The sequence below is a fragment of the Monocercomonoides exilis genome (assembly GCF_001643675.1).
Source record: "Monocercomonoides exilis strain PA203 chromosome Unknown scaffold14-1859848, whole genome shotgun sequence".
Lineage (NCBI taxonomy): Eukaryota > Preaxostyla > Oxymonadida > Polymastigidae > Monocercomonoides > Monocercomonoides exilis.
The window spans coordinates 125,687-139,556 of NW_027150559.1; the positions used below are offsets into that span (position 1 = coordinate 125,687).

At 37.8% G+C, this 13,870-nt stretch overlaps 2 protein-coding genes across 2 annotated transcripts; one reads left to right on the forward strand and one right to left on the reverse strand.

The window, feature by feature from the left end:
• Positions 1 to 423: 423 nt before the first annotated feature.
• MONOS_8642 (uncharacterized protein) lies at positions 424 to 1,092 on the forward strand (the record flags this gene model as incomplete). Its single annotated transcript, XM_067879070.1, has 2 exons — positions 424 to 700; positions 797 to 1,092. 2 exons carry the CDS (start codon positions 424 to 426, stop codon positions 1,090 to 1,092), a joined length of 573 nt encoding a protein of 190 aa, XP_067730209.1.
• Positions 1,093 to 8,468: 7,376 nt separating this feature from the next.
• MONOS_8643 (Tre-2/Bub2/Cdc16 (TBC) F family protein C) lies at positions 8,469 to 13,813 on the reverse strand. The gene is made up of 2 exons (XM_067879071.1): positions 13,754 to 13,813; positions 8,469 to 13,675 (listed from the first exon to the last, which is right to left on the reverse strand). The coding sequence occupies exons 1-2, from the start codon at positions 13,771 to 13,773 to the stop codon at positions 8,929 to 8,931; spliced, it is 4,767 nt and encodes a 1,588-aa protein (XP_067730210.1). The 5' UTR covers positions 13,774 to 13,813; the 3' UTR covers positions 8,469 to 8,928.
• Between the last annotated feature and the right edge of the window lie 57 nt (positions 13,814 to 13,870).

Below are 13,870 nucleotides of genomic sequence, written 5' to 3' on the forward strand. Positions count from 1 at the left end.
CGCATCCGCATTAGCGTAGCTTTAATGACTCTTCTCCTATTTATCTCTCTTCAGCTTTTTTGGTGAAAATACATCTTTCTCACCTTCGCACTCTCCTTCTTTAAATATTCTTTAAAAGCCTCGTATTGCAGAAATTGGGCATCTTCTGTCTTTTCCTATCACCTGAAAACAATTTGCTTTCGGCTTGGACAATTAATCAATAAGAATGCGAATATTGTGTTTTTTAAATGTCGATGAAGCTCAATTTGGAATGAATATCTACTCTCTTAAATGAGATTTTTGTTTGGCTAGCACAGTTGAATTCCCTTCGCCTTCTTCGTCTTTTTCATAGACACTTTATGCCGATCTGATTTGTTCTCTCAGTGTTGAAGAAGAGATAAGAACAGAGTTGCATTGATAGAGGTCGAGCAATCCTGGTTATAGATGCATTCAATCGACCTTTCAGATGTGCTGGAGGTTGAAGCTCCACTAAAGACAGCAGAGGCAACTGCTGATGATAGTTCCAGAAGCAGATGGGTGCTTGTAAATCAAAAGAAGTCGTTGCTGAGAGCAATGAAAATGCCGTGGGGTTATGTTGTGATGCGAAGGGAGGTGCTGCTCGGTGATGTTGCGTGCGCTCACGATGTTGACCTTTCAGAGATGACTTCTGTTCTGTTGGTTGCACCGCTTCCATCGCATGCAGTGTTGGTTAATACTGTTTGTGAGAAAGAGGATCTTTGCAGCAGAAGATGTGAATGCGTTTCAGAAGATCAACAATCTGTTTGACCCTTCACTGCTGATATGGTGATCGTCTCAGTTGAAATTTTGGGTTGTGAAGCTGGACGAGGAAGTAATGTGGAGAAGGGTTGCAGTGTGCGAAGTGGGGGAGATTGTGGAGAAGGAGCCGGAAGCGGTGGGGCTGAGGATGGGAGATGTGGTTCTGCTGCCTGCAGCGATTGCGCTTGTAACATTGGAGGAGCGAAAGGAGGTAGAGGAAGAAAAGAAGGAGGAGAAGAAGATGATGAAGAAAAAGAAGAAGAAGAAGAAGAAGAAGAAGAAGTGGAAAATGCCAAAGAAGTTTCAAACAAAACAGTTGATTATGATCGTGATTAATATTTTTCAGGAAGTCAGCAAGCGCTTTGAAATAACAGAAAAAATGATTTTGATGAAGAAAAACTTCTATATTACTCTAAAAGTGAGTGCAAAAATAGAAATACTAATTTTTGAATTTGAATTTGCAGTAACGTTTTAATGGAAATGTTTAATGTGAACACTGTTACTTTTTTATCTCTTTTTTGTAAAGTTCTTTGAAACGCTTAAATGCCTCTTCTTCATGGGGTTCAGAACACTTAAAAGGAAAATTTTTTTCTTCAAATGGTTTAAGAATTCAATGTGAATTCGAAATCATGATGAAAAAATACTAACCTTTACACTTCCTCTTCGAATCGTTGGAAGCGAAAACCAGAGAATCAATCTCGAAACAAAGTCTGATTTTTCATATATTCAATATCAATAACAGAAAATCGCAACAAATTTTGAATCAAACAATTTTTCTTGCTTGCAATTCATTTATCCATTTTTTCTTTGTATTGGCGTATTTCTTAACAATTTGTTTTCTTTTGACTCCAATAAAAAAACGGTGAATATTGTTAACCAGTCGCATTTAAAAAACGACAACAAAAAATTTATCCAAAAAAAAAAAAAGTTTGTTTTCCATAGATAATGTTATGGACATATTATTTTCTGAGGGGAATTCACCAAAAAGCAAACTTATTTTTCTCAATCACAAAATTAAAATTACGATTTTTTCTTTTTTTAGCTCAAAAACAAATGAAGTGAAAATATCAAAAATGAAGTTTAATATAAAAACGCGCGAATCAGCAAAAAGCAGCAAATTCATTAAAATTTTGATCCATAAAAATTGAATGATGCTTTCTTTTAAATTTGCTATGACAGAATTTGATGATAACATCTTCATGCCCTTCTTCCTCCATCTTTTCAAACACTTCCCTTTTCAGCTCCATTCTTTTCGCTTCTTCCGTTTTTTCTTCCTCCTTTCCTTTCAGTCGCCTTGAAATATTCATAAAAAATGTAAAGCATTCAAATGCCTTTTCATTATCTATAGTTGTTCGCTGAATCTCTTCCAAAATTGCATCAACAGCTCCACCTCTTAACAAATCCTCAACTTTCACGCATCCGCTCTCTGATGCTATTTTAAATAAATAAATGCATTTTCTGCTAATTTCTCCGCAATTCTCGTTTGTTGCTCGAAACACTAAAACAATGCTGTTGATAAGCCCTACAAATTCTTCATTCCACAATTTGCATTTGAATAAAACAAAATTCAATGCTTCGAGCCACCTCATCAAAACAAGCTCTTCCTTCGTTTCTCTTCTTCTTTTTTTATTCTCTTCTTCTTTTCTCTTCCAATCCATACTCTTTGAAAGATCTCCGATTTCTCTTCTTGCTTCTCTTGCGAAATGAAGCTCATTTGTAATAACGTCTTCCAATATTTTTTCTTTGAAGAATCTTTTACCCAAAAATTGCCAAGCAGACTGATAGGCAAGTCGTGTCAGATTCTGATGCTCCTGATTATATTCAATGATTTCTGTTATTTCAGTCAAATACAGTTTTTGATCCAATTTCTTATAAAAAAAATCAAAAAATAATCAATTTATGAAGCAATGACAATTCAATTATCAATAAATAAATAAATCACACGTCCGACTGTTCAATATTGCTCAAAGCCAACAACGCAACTTCCACTTCTTTCTTAGTTTCCTCGCTTTCCTCTTTCTTCAATCCAACTTTCAGAATACAAGGCACACAGATCAATAAAAATTCTGAAGAAAATCTGTTGTTAAGCAAAAGATAGCATTCGCAAAGATCTATTAGCAGCTTTTTATTCTTTTCTTTCTTTTTCTTATTTTCTTCAATAATCATCTTTTCAAATTTTTTGCTCAATGGATATTTTTCAAATCCATCAACACACACAAATCTCAACGCTTTCCAATATCCAATGTGTTTCACTATCAAAACTGAATCTTTCAAAGAAACTTTCTTATCTTCAATTATTTTGTATATTTCATCATATAGTTCTTTTGTGAAAACGGATTCAAATTCTTCTTCATTCACAATGCCAATGAGTTCAATCATTTTTTCAATTTTATGTTTCTGTTCATCGTCATTGCAATCTTCTAGTTTAAAAAATAAATCTTCAAAATGCATTCAAAATTCTAAAATTAATTCTTTATTATAAAATCCACATAAAAGAGAAAACTTGAAAACTTCTCGGTTTGAGTCATAATCTCAAGTTCATCTTCAGGCTTATCATTATCGTATAGGCTCATTCCGTTTGTTACGTTAAATGATAAATATATTCAAAACAATTCTTCAATCAACAAAAAAATCGATAAATATAAGTATCATTTAAAATCTTACAAGATTCCAATGTAACAATTCGGCACAAACAGTTTTTGTAAATTTTTTTTCAATGGATAAGCAAAGCTCTGCTAAAATGAGCTTTGAATGGAGAATCTATTAATTTTTTTTGATCGAACCATCAAAAAATAGTTAGAAAGAAATTGATTTTCCTTTTCTTGATTCACAACATTTGAAAAAGAAAATACCAACTGAAATTGGAATTAAATTAAATTGCAACGAAGAAGAGGAATTCATATCTTTGAGAAAAGGAAAACAGGCTAAAAAACAAATTCTAGAAAAGAAAAAATATATTTCTCATTTTGATATTTCAATTCACACTGAAATTAGAGTAAATAATGTTTGCATTCCTTCAGTTTGTTAATTATTCTTAACTTGTACTCTTTTTCACTTTTATTCTGGATGGCTCGTGGAATTGTCGAAGAGGAAAGAATATGAAAATCAGGTGGGGTTGACAAACCAAAAGTCTCTGACAATTGCTTTAAAAAAAAAAGACGAATATGAAACAAACTAACTGGAAGAAAGAACAAGGGGAAATGCATCGTTACATTAGCGGTAAAAAGAATTGGGAAATGAACAAAACATGAATATCTTGAGAGACAATCCCCAACTACAAAATTCCATTTCAAGTTATTTTTGTTTTGACGCAGACGAAGAAGAAGCGGATCCTCATTTTTTTATTGTTTATTATTGAGCACATTAGAAAAAAAAAGGCATTTTTGCTTAATAAAACTAGTTTGAAAAAAGTTACACCAAAATAACTTTTTGCTGAGAAAGATTTTGGAAGCGCACAAGTGTGTTTCAATTTCTTATTTGGATGAAAACAATCTGAAGGATTCAATTAAGGGAATTCATCCATAGCTTTGATTTCATTCAATCAAAATGAAGAGAGTAACGAATTCATTGATTCTTGCTCTGATAACACTGTTCCAATGCAATTCCATTTGTAACCCAGATGATCTTTTTAATTCATGCATTAATATTTCAGAGGAATAGAAGAAATGCATCTTGTTCACTCCTTTATCCACGGTTTTTTCTGTTTCCAACAACATTTTCCAAAGCAAAAGACTTCTTCTCTGTATCTTTTTTTAAATCTCTTGACGTTGAAACTTCCTCATCGTCGCATTCTTCTACAAGCAACATTCCAATCACATCTTCTTCAGACACAACAGTTCAATTTGCTGATGAATCGTCTTTTAGTTCTTCTTTATTCGATTTCCCCTTTGTAGCTTTGAATTCTGTCAGGCAAATGCATCCTTTACATTTTTATTATAATAACAGGTAAATATTTTCATCTAATTCTTCCTGTACTTCTGCTCCGTCTCACATTCTTTTTCAATTTCATTATCTCCATTCAAACCTAACATTTATAGAGTCTCAATACAGTTCTTTTCCTTTCCCTTCCCCTTCTTCTTTTGTTCTCGTTCGTTTCCTTCCTCTGCAGTTCTGCTTATGTAACAAATGTCTCCCCTATCCTGCATCTGATCGAAGCATTCTTTTTCTCTTCTTGCTCAAATGCCATTGTCTCCTGCAGACAAACAATTGAATTCTCAGTCTCATTGCATATGCAACCACGAGCTTTGGAAGCACACACACACACACACACACACACACACACACACACACACAAAAGTCACTGTTCTAACAATTACTACAACGCTCCAAGAAAACAAACGAGTCCAAGGCACGTCAGCAGACTTGCTGATTCCGAACAGCAGTATGAATATGATCAACACCTTAGAATGTTGCTGATTGAAAGCAAGATAAAAGGAACTCTCTTTGCAAAATATTTCTTCAAAGAATCGTTACAAAATAAATGCTGTCCAATATCATATTAATCGGAAATTTTAGAGATATCTTCTCCAGACATCCCCTGCCTCCACCCCCATTTGAGAAATCATGTTCATCTTTACTAATTTTCATCAACGATTCAGAGTGGTTTAAGAAAACAATTCAATCCAAATAAATCAAATCTGAAACTAATATTATAGAAATCCTGAGATTGTTGGACTTAAAGAGGGAGGTTACGAACATTCTGAATATTCAGAAATTGATTATTGTGCTGGGAGAAAAAGCAAATTTCGAACAATAGCCTCCTCGCTTCCTCAGTCAACAGGCATTTTGAAGAAGAAAATGCACATTCGACTGATCTTCATTTCATTTTGTTTCCAACAGCCATTTGATGTAAAATGATTTGTTGTGGATGGTTCTCCTTGTTTTTGTTCAAAAAAGAAACCAAAAACTGTCAAGCCTCACTCAACAATAATCACGCGAAAAAAGAATCACTTTCTTCAAAATGCAAAAAAGACAGAAGATTGTTCAATCTGTAATTCCCAAAGTCGAGCACTTCATTGCTTTTTTTCGAGATAAATATCCCTTCCTCGATCTATTCAATCTCTTTCATTGTCAAAAAAATATCTCAATCTGTTCTTATGTCTTATTTGAAAAAATGATGCTCAATTTAGTTCATTCTTTTTTTTTTTCATAACATTTCATCTTTTCTGCTTTGCTATTCTCTTTATTCATTGGATTAATTTCCTTCATTTCTTTCAACAAATTTTGAAGATTATGCAAAAACTACTCACTTGTTTCTCTGCGTTCATTGTGCTATTATATTCAGCTCTCTTTCTTCAAATCAACAACATAAACCAAACAATCCATTTCAAATTGTCAATCATTTTTCTGAGCTTTGAAAGCCAAGGGTTGGAAAAATCTTCAAAAATGAAGAAGAACAATTAAAATGAGCGTATCAAGTTGCTCATTTTCGAAATTAAAAAAGACTGTTATTCCTTTGTTGAACAAATGATAATTATTGACTCTCAAATACTCCGAATTCAATGAACCACATTCAAGCCTAATTCACCCCAGGACAGTATCACTTTCCATTTAACTTTTTGTATTTGCAAATCTTCCTTTATTGTGTTGACTGATTATTTTCAATCACAAATGATCATTTGATCAGAACCTTTTTTGTAATCAAAAAGAAGATAAAGAATTGTTTATTTTCAGAATACTTCGTGATAAATGCCTACACAAGAAAAATTAGTGTGAATGCAGATATTTTCATGGTTGTTTTAAGTTTAAATTTGCTCCAATTTCTTCAATCTGATGATATGAACATTCAATGTGAATTACGAATTTTCATTGTTTTATGAACATATTGCTTTATTAAAATACAGGAGATATCTGTCAGAGATAAATTCATTCGCATGCAGTCATAATTTCATTTGAATTCTTGGTGATTGAATTTCTTTCTTTATTATTCAGAATTAATCTCTGAACTTGAACTTTGTGATGAGGACGGGCAAAAACAGAAAATCATTGAAATGAATGGATTGATAGATGAAATGGATAAAGATAAATATAAATCCATTTTTTCAAAAGATTTGATGTACAGAATAAACAAAATGATTGAAGAAGAGAAAATATCAATGGAAAATGCAATTTTGTATCTGAAACATGTTGGATATTACACTGTGTTGAGAAGAATTTGGACTTGTGGTTTTATATATTCATCTTTTAACAAAAGATGTGAAAAGATGATGGTTGAAGAAGAAAAGAAGAAAGATGGAAAGAACGAAAAGCTTCTGGCTGATCTTTGCGAATGCTATCTTACACTAAATCTCTTCACTTTATCAGAATTTCGTTCGATTTGTGTGCCTTGCCTATTGAAAGTTGCCCTGGATAAAGAGGAAAACGATGAAGCACAAAAAGAAGTGGAAATGGCTTTGTTGGTTTTAAGCAACACTCATGGTAATTATGTATGACACTTCTTTCTCATTTTTAACGCTCTTTATTTCTTTCTTGTTATATTTTTAAGTTTATGAACAAAGAACTGTAACTGAATGAAATCAAAGAAATCATCAAATATCATCAGGAGCATCACAACCTTTCACATCTTGGTTATCAAACGGCTTGGGAGTTTTTGATAAACAGATTACACAAAGATAAAAGTTTGGAAGAAGTTATTGTGAATGAGCTTCATTTTGCAAGGGAATCAGCAAGAGAACTGAAAGAGCTGGTGAAATGTGTGGATTGGAAGAGAGAGAAAGAGAGGAAGGAGGCAAAGAAACGATGGAAGAATGTGTTTTGATGAGATGGTGCAATACATTTTTTGCTTTCTTCGACTCATGCGCATTGTGGAACGAAGAATTTATTGGTCTTTTCAGCAGCATTGCGAATGTATTTCGAGCAGGGAAGGATAATTACCCAGGAATTAGTTTCCAATTCTTTACAGCATTAAAAAAATTGGTGTGCAACAAGACAGTAAAAGTTGATGATTTGTTGAAAAGCGGAGCTTTTGATGTTATTTTGGAGATATTAAACCAATTTGATGCAGATAATGAATTTAGTATAGGTTCTGCAATTTTTTTCAAGAATATTTGTGAAAAATCGAATAGTAAGAATGAAAAGGAAAACGATGAATCAAAAAGAAAAGAGATAAAAAGAAAGATATTTGTAAAAATGGAAGAAGAAGGATATGAAGATTGCATTATTGGGCTTTCTTATTTCTTTTTAAGAGAAATGTTTGTTGGAGATATTTTCACTAAGAACTTAGAAGATTTATTTGTTTATTGCTAAAAAATGTTTACTTATTTGTTTCCTTTCGTTTCACCGTTTTTTGAGCAAAGCATTTGCTCCATTTTTTCTGTGTTCGAGAATAATTTGCTTTTCTTTTTAAAATACACCTACGTTTAATAGGGTGTATATTATTTCTTGACCTCAAAAAATTTATCTCAACTCTTTTTCCTTGAAACTTATTTTTGCTTTTTAAAAGCAAACAAATACTAAAGTCAAAAAATAAATAAATAGCCTTTTTAACTGACATTTTTCACAGCGTTCTAAAATAGATTTTTCGAAATTTTTATTTTCAAAAAATCAATCATCTTTTTCGTTTTTTTAATCCAGATCAAAGACTTGATGGCTATGAATTATATATTTTCCATAGAATGTTCGAAGCCACAATGTCAAAATTCTTCATTCTTATATATGTTTATTTGAGAAGAGTGTATTCACCTTAAAATAGTTGCTTCAAAAAGAATAGCATATTTTGTTAAATTTTCTTGCTTTATTGAATTTTCATGTATTTCATTAAAAATATTAATTTACAAGAACTATGAGTTACTGAACGTGAACTCTTGAATCTTTTGTTCTTGGCTGTTATTCTATAGATACAAAAAACCTTTGAACTTATACAGAGTTAACATCAAAAAGAATGAATACAAAAAAAGGGTATTGAGATTTGCGAAATGCGAAATCAAAACAATAACGTATTATTACAGAAATAATTTTGGATTTATAAATAATAGAAATATTAACGAGATATAACATTACACTCAAATAAGAAAGATATGTTACTTGATTGAAGCGAAGCTCTTGGTAAAACAAAATTAAAAATAAAGCTGGAAAGTTCAGAAAATTAACTGAAAATGAAGTAGTGTGTGTGTGTGTGTGTACAGTAAGAGCAAAACAGTTAGAGAGAAGTCAAAATAAAGCCAAGTCATAACGTTACATCGACAAAGGATCAAAGACGACAGAAGAATCGTCCTGTCCTTCTGTGAACAATGTCTTCGTAATAGACGACTGAGAAGGTGCTGCTGCCAATGCTGCTGGCTGCTTTGGCGGATACTTCTTTTTCGGAGCTGCAGAAGACGACGGTTCTGTTGGAGAGCTCGGAGAATCCGGCAGAACTTCGCCAAACAAACCCAGTTTCACTGCTTTCTTCTTAATCGAAGGAGAAAACAGACTGTCAACAGGCTCATCGCCATCTTCACTGCCCAGTCCAAATGAAATACCTGACGATTTTGCACCAGAAGAAGAAGAGGAAGAAGATGAAACAGAAAACGGACCACTCAAAAGAGAAGATGAAGAAGAGTTCAGAACATCTGAAAAGCCAGAAGATGCTGTTGATTTTGACGAGGCGCTTTCTTTCTCTTCTGCTTTCATCATCAGCTCCAGCGGCGACGCAAGCACGATGGCCTTCGGCGCCTGAGTGAAGAGCTTTGACATGTCATTTATATCTGAGCCAGACTTCTTCGATGCTTTTGACAGCTTCTTTGACTGCTCATAGTCGCCTTTCCCTTTCGCACCTGCTCCACTTTGTGCTCCTTTTGCTCCATTTCCACTCGCTCCACTGTCATTTGCCTCGTTCTGAGTCGAACCATCATTCACATCATCTTCCTCCTCTTCATCATCAATAACCATTTCTGCTCTGCTGATCCGCTTTCCTTTCTTGTCAAAGCGGACAAACGGAGAAATAGAAGGTGGGTGTGGAGCACTTCTGCGAGCACCATCTGCTCCTTTGCTGTCATCTGCACCGGACGAGGAAGAAGATGATGAATATGACGAACCAGAAGAATAATCAGACGAAAGTTCAGTCCCACTGGAAGAGCCACTGCCACTTTCCGAGTCATCTTCTCCATTTTCACTGCCATCTTCAGAAGATTCCCCATCCATCTCTTCTTTCCCTTCTTCAGATCTCCTTCCTCCCTTCCTTTTAGCACCAGCGTGTTCGTTTTCATCCTCCTCATCGCTGCTACTGCTGCTGTCGCTGTCTTCTTCATTCACCTGAGTCCCACTGATGAATGCATTCAGTATCGACTTCATGACAGAAAGAGGGCCAGTCGCCTTTCGCTGTGTTTGCGTCATCATCTCGCTGATTTCAGCCGCTTCGTCGAGACTTCCGTCTGAATGTGTGAAGCGTGTGGCATTTGACATTGCTGTCATTGGAGAAGCACCTTCTTTCTGCTCATCCGCCATCGCTGGGAGCTGCCCTGTCCTCACCACAGACGAAGCAGAGAGTGAATACATCGAAGGCGAGCTCTTAGTAGAAGCAGCAGCGGAGGAGGCAGAAGGAGAGCTGCTCGGAGGCGGCGACAGCACAACACTCTTTCCCAGCGCTTTCTGTGCGCCTTTCTGGACGATCGAGATGATCTTCACTCTTTTGTGCTCTTTGGTGTACTCTGTCTCTTCAGTCAGGCACAACGCTTCATATTGCTTCTTCTTCTTCAGCAGCTGCTCCATCACTTTCATCTTCCTCTCTCTTTCTTTCCGGTCTGCCAACGACAGCTTGCCGATTTCCTCTTTCTCTGCCGTCATCAGCTTCTCTTCTTCTTCTCTCTCTTTCTCTCTTTCCTTCTCTTCCTCTTCCTCCTCTTCCTTCAGCAGCAGTTGCTCATCATGCAATGCAGCAGTCAACGTGTTCTCTTCAACGCTTGCTTCGTCACTCATCTGCGGGCCATCAACCATCTCCTCTCCATTCACTCTCGTCCCCTTCCGCACTTTCTGTATTTGCATCTCCTTCCTCTCTCTTCTCTTCTCCTCTCTCATCCTCCTCCTCTCCTCCCTCCTCTTCTCTCTCTCTGCCCTCCTCTTCTCCTTCTCCTTCTCCCGCGCCATCAGCCACTCCACCTCCTTCATCTGCTCTGAGTGAAGTGCATCAAACGAAGGCGGAGAAGGCAGGTGGTGGTGCGTCTGCCCCAGCAGAATACGTGCTATGTTGTGCAGCTGGTTCTGACACGAGTCCACCAGCTTCAGAAGAAGAGAAATATCTGTCTCCATCCACCGCATGTCGTGCTGCCGCTCTTTCTCTGCTTCTTTCTGCTCGGCTTTCTTTTGCTTCGATGGAGCTTTTTGAATGGGCTTCTGTGCTTTGGACTCTTTTTCAGCGTCTTCAGTTTTCTCTTCTTTGACTTCGTTGTTCGTTTGGTTTTGATCTTCAGATGCATTTTCTCCTTCTTTCTTTGATTCGTCCTTTTCGTCTTCCTTTTTCTCTTTCTTGTCTTCCTTTTCTTTTTCCTTCTCATCTTTTTCTTCTTTCCCCTCTTCTTTTCCTTTTTCCTCTTCCTCCTCCTCTTCTTCCTCATCCTCCTTCCCTTCCATCAGCCTCTTCGTCTTCTCCCTCAACCTCCTCACTTTCCTCTCCTTCTCTCTCTCCTGCACTTCTGCCAGTGTCTGGTTCATCAGCGCTCTCAGCACAGTTATCCTTGAAGCACACTCCAAATCTGCATCTGCCGTGTCCAAAACAGTCTTCTCCAGCGAAGCTAGCGCAGGCAGCTTCATATCCACACTGTGTTCCAGCGCCAGCCGCTGTGCTTCTTCAAACGACTGGCAATGAGTGATGTTCAGAACAGCACGCGATGCCAGTGGCTTCAGCTCAGGATGACGCAGCTTCTTTTTCCCGGTGCCTGTTTTAGCCCCCTTTCTGTTCTTCTTGTGGCGTCTGTTTGCTTCTCCTTTGGAATCGTTTGTTCGCTTTGACTCGTCTGCAATTGAAGCATGTTGGATGCCAAGCTGCGCAGATGAGACAGTTGTAGTTGGCAGAATGCTCTTCCTCTTGTTCAGAATGCCTCCTTTTGTGTTGTATGGACGAGGACCCGCTGACAGAAGTGTCGATCCAATGAGCACATTGTCTGAAATGGTGGCAGAAGGCGGAGAAGACGAAGGAGACAGCGCAGGCAGAGAAGAAGGATAGCCTCCACTTCCACTTTCAGAGCGTGTGGGCGGTGTGGATGCACTCTCTTTGGCAGAGCGGCTGAGCGAAGACGACGGAGGCGAAGAAGACGATGAAATGGTTGAGAAGCTGGTGAGAGGATCGCCAAATTCCTGTGAAGAAACACTTTTCGCTCTGCCTCCTTCTTCCACGCCTGCAGAATTGACGGAACCTTCTGCACTGCCTGACGCAGCAGATGGAGAGCGTAGATGGCTTCTGTTCCCATGTCCATGATGATTATGATGGCGATGACGATGACTGTGAGGACGTGTGCCATCACTCCTAACAGACTCACTTGCTCCTTCACTTCCATTGAGCTGCCCAGCTGTGCCTTCTTTCGACTCGTCAAACTGCCAATTTGCAGGGCGTATCGACACATACGACGGGAACGGCTTTGTTCTGTAGCACAACTTGTATGCATCATACACGAACAGATTGGGGTTCTCGTTTGGCGGGAAGTGCATGAGTGTTTTGAGGGCGGTGATTTGGTCGGCGCCGATGACCTTGTCGCGGAGGGAGATGATCATCGAGACAGCCACATAGTCCATCAGCTGCAGCGACGCCGAGGGCGGGTCGAAGGCTGAGATGCACGCAAACACCGCATCCCACACACGCATTGCATCGTCGATGTGGAACTCCCGCAGAAAGATCAGCCGCATCCACTTCATCAGGAAGTAGTGTGGCTCCACCCCCAGCTTCTCCATCGCATGGAACATCTTCGGATCCTTCGACTTCAGAATCTGATACACCCTTCGTGCAGACTTCACCACAGTTGGTACATTTCCTGTTGGTTGTGCACCTGCTCCGCCTGCCCCGCCTCCGCTGTCGCCATGAGACGCAAGATCGCTGATGCCCAGAATCTCGTTCAGCTTCTGCTGTTTGATCAGATCGTGCCCATCGTTCTCCTTTCCGCTCTCATTCGGGTTCGGCTCTTCTCCGCTCAGCGGCTTCGTCTCAAAATACCACTTGCCCAGATGAGGAATAAGAAGCGAAAAGGCTGTGTATAAATCATGCTCAAGATACTTCGGGTCAAGCAGATCAGCCAAAAGCTCTGCACGAGAGAATTCTTGCGTTTGAACTGGTTTTGGTTCTGGGGCAGGCACAAATGGTGCGCTTAATGGATCGAGCTCTTCTGTCGCCTCTGATCCTTCCACAACTTGAGGTGGTGCACTTTTTTCTTTTGAACTTTTCTCATCCGATTCACTATCTGGTTCTTTTGTTTTATCGTTTTCATCCAATTTTCTAAGGTCATTAATATCGAATGTATTTTGAGTGAATATATAGTACAATCCTGCGAGGATCTCATGCATTCCCTGACGATAATTTAGATCAGGATGCTCACGAACCCACACAAGAAGAACAATTCGAAGTGTATCCATAACCTTCTTTCTATGAAAATATGCATACTCAGGGAAAAGTCGTTGCAAATCCTGAAGTAATAAAGTCTCAACTTTTTGATTTTCAAAATACTTTCCCCATGCCGAATTTTCAGCTGTCGAGAGCGGATTATCCATAAGCGGATCTGATTCAGGAGTTGCATGAGGATCAACTAATAATTCTTGCCGCTTTGTTTCAAATAGCTGACGAGATTCCTGAAATTTTCGACGCCAATTCTCTCCAGGTTCACCTTCGAATTCTCCCAAAAAAAAGCGCCAGCAAACAGGTCGTATAAAACAGTCGCTTAGACCTGTGTTAATTGCTAAGTCTCGCGCCTTTTCTCCACATTCATCTCCAGTTTCTCCAAAAAGAGTTTGAAACTCGAAACTTCAGATGGAAATAAATATTCATTGTTTACAAAAAAGTCTCAAAATAAAAATACATATTGCAATTTAAAAGGCAAACAGTGCAATTTTTGCAGCCATTCTAAAAATTAGTTTTGCTCAAAAGTTTCTCTTAAAACCAGATTAAAATAAAAAATTTCTTTGAAAATTTTAAACTAAGGTGCACATGATCTCATTT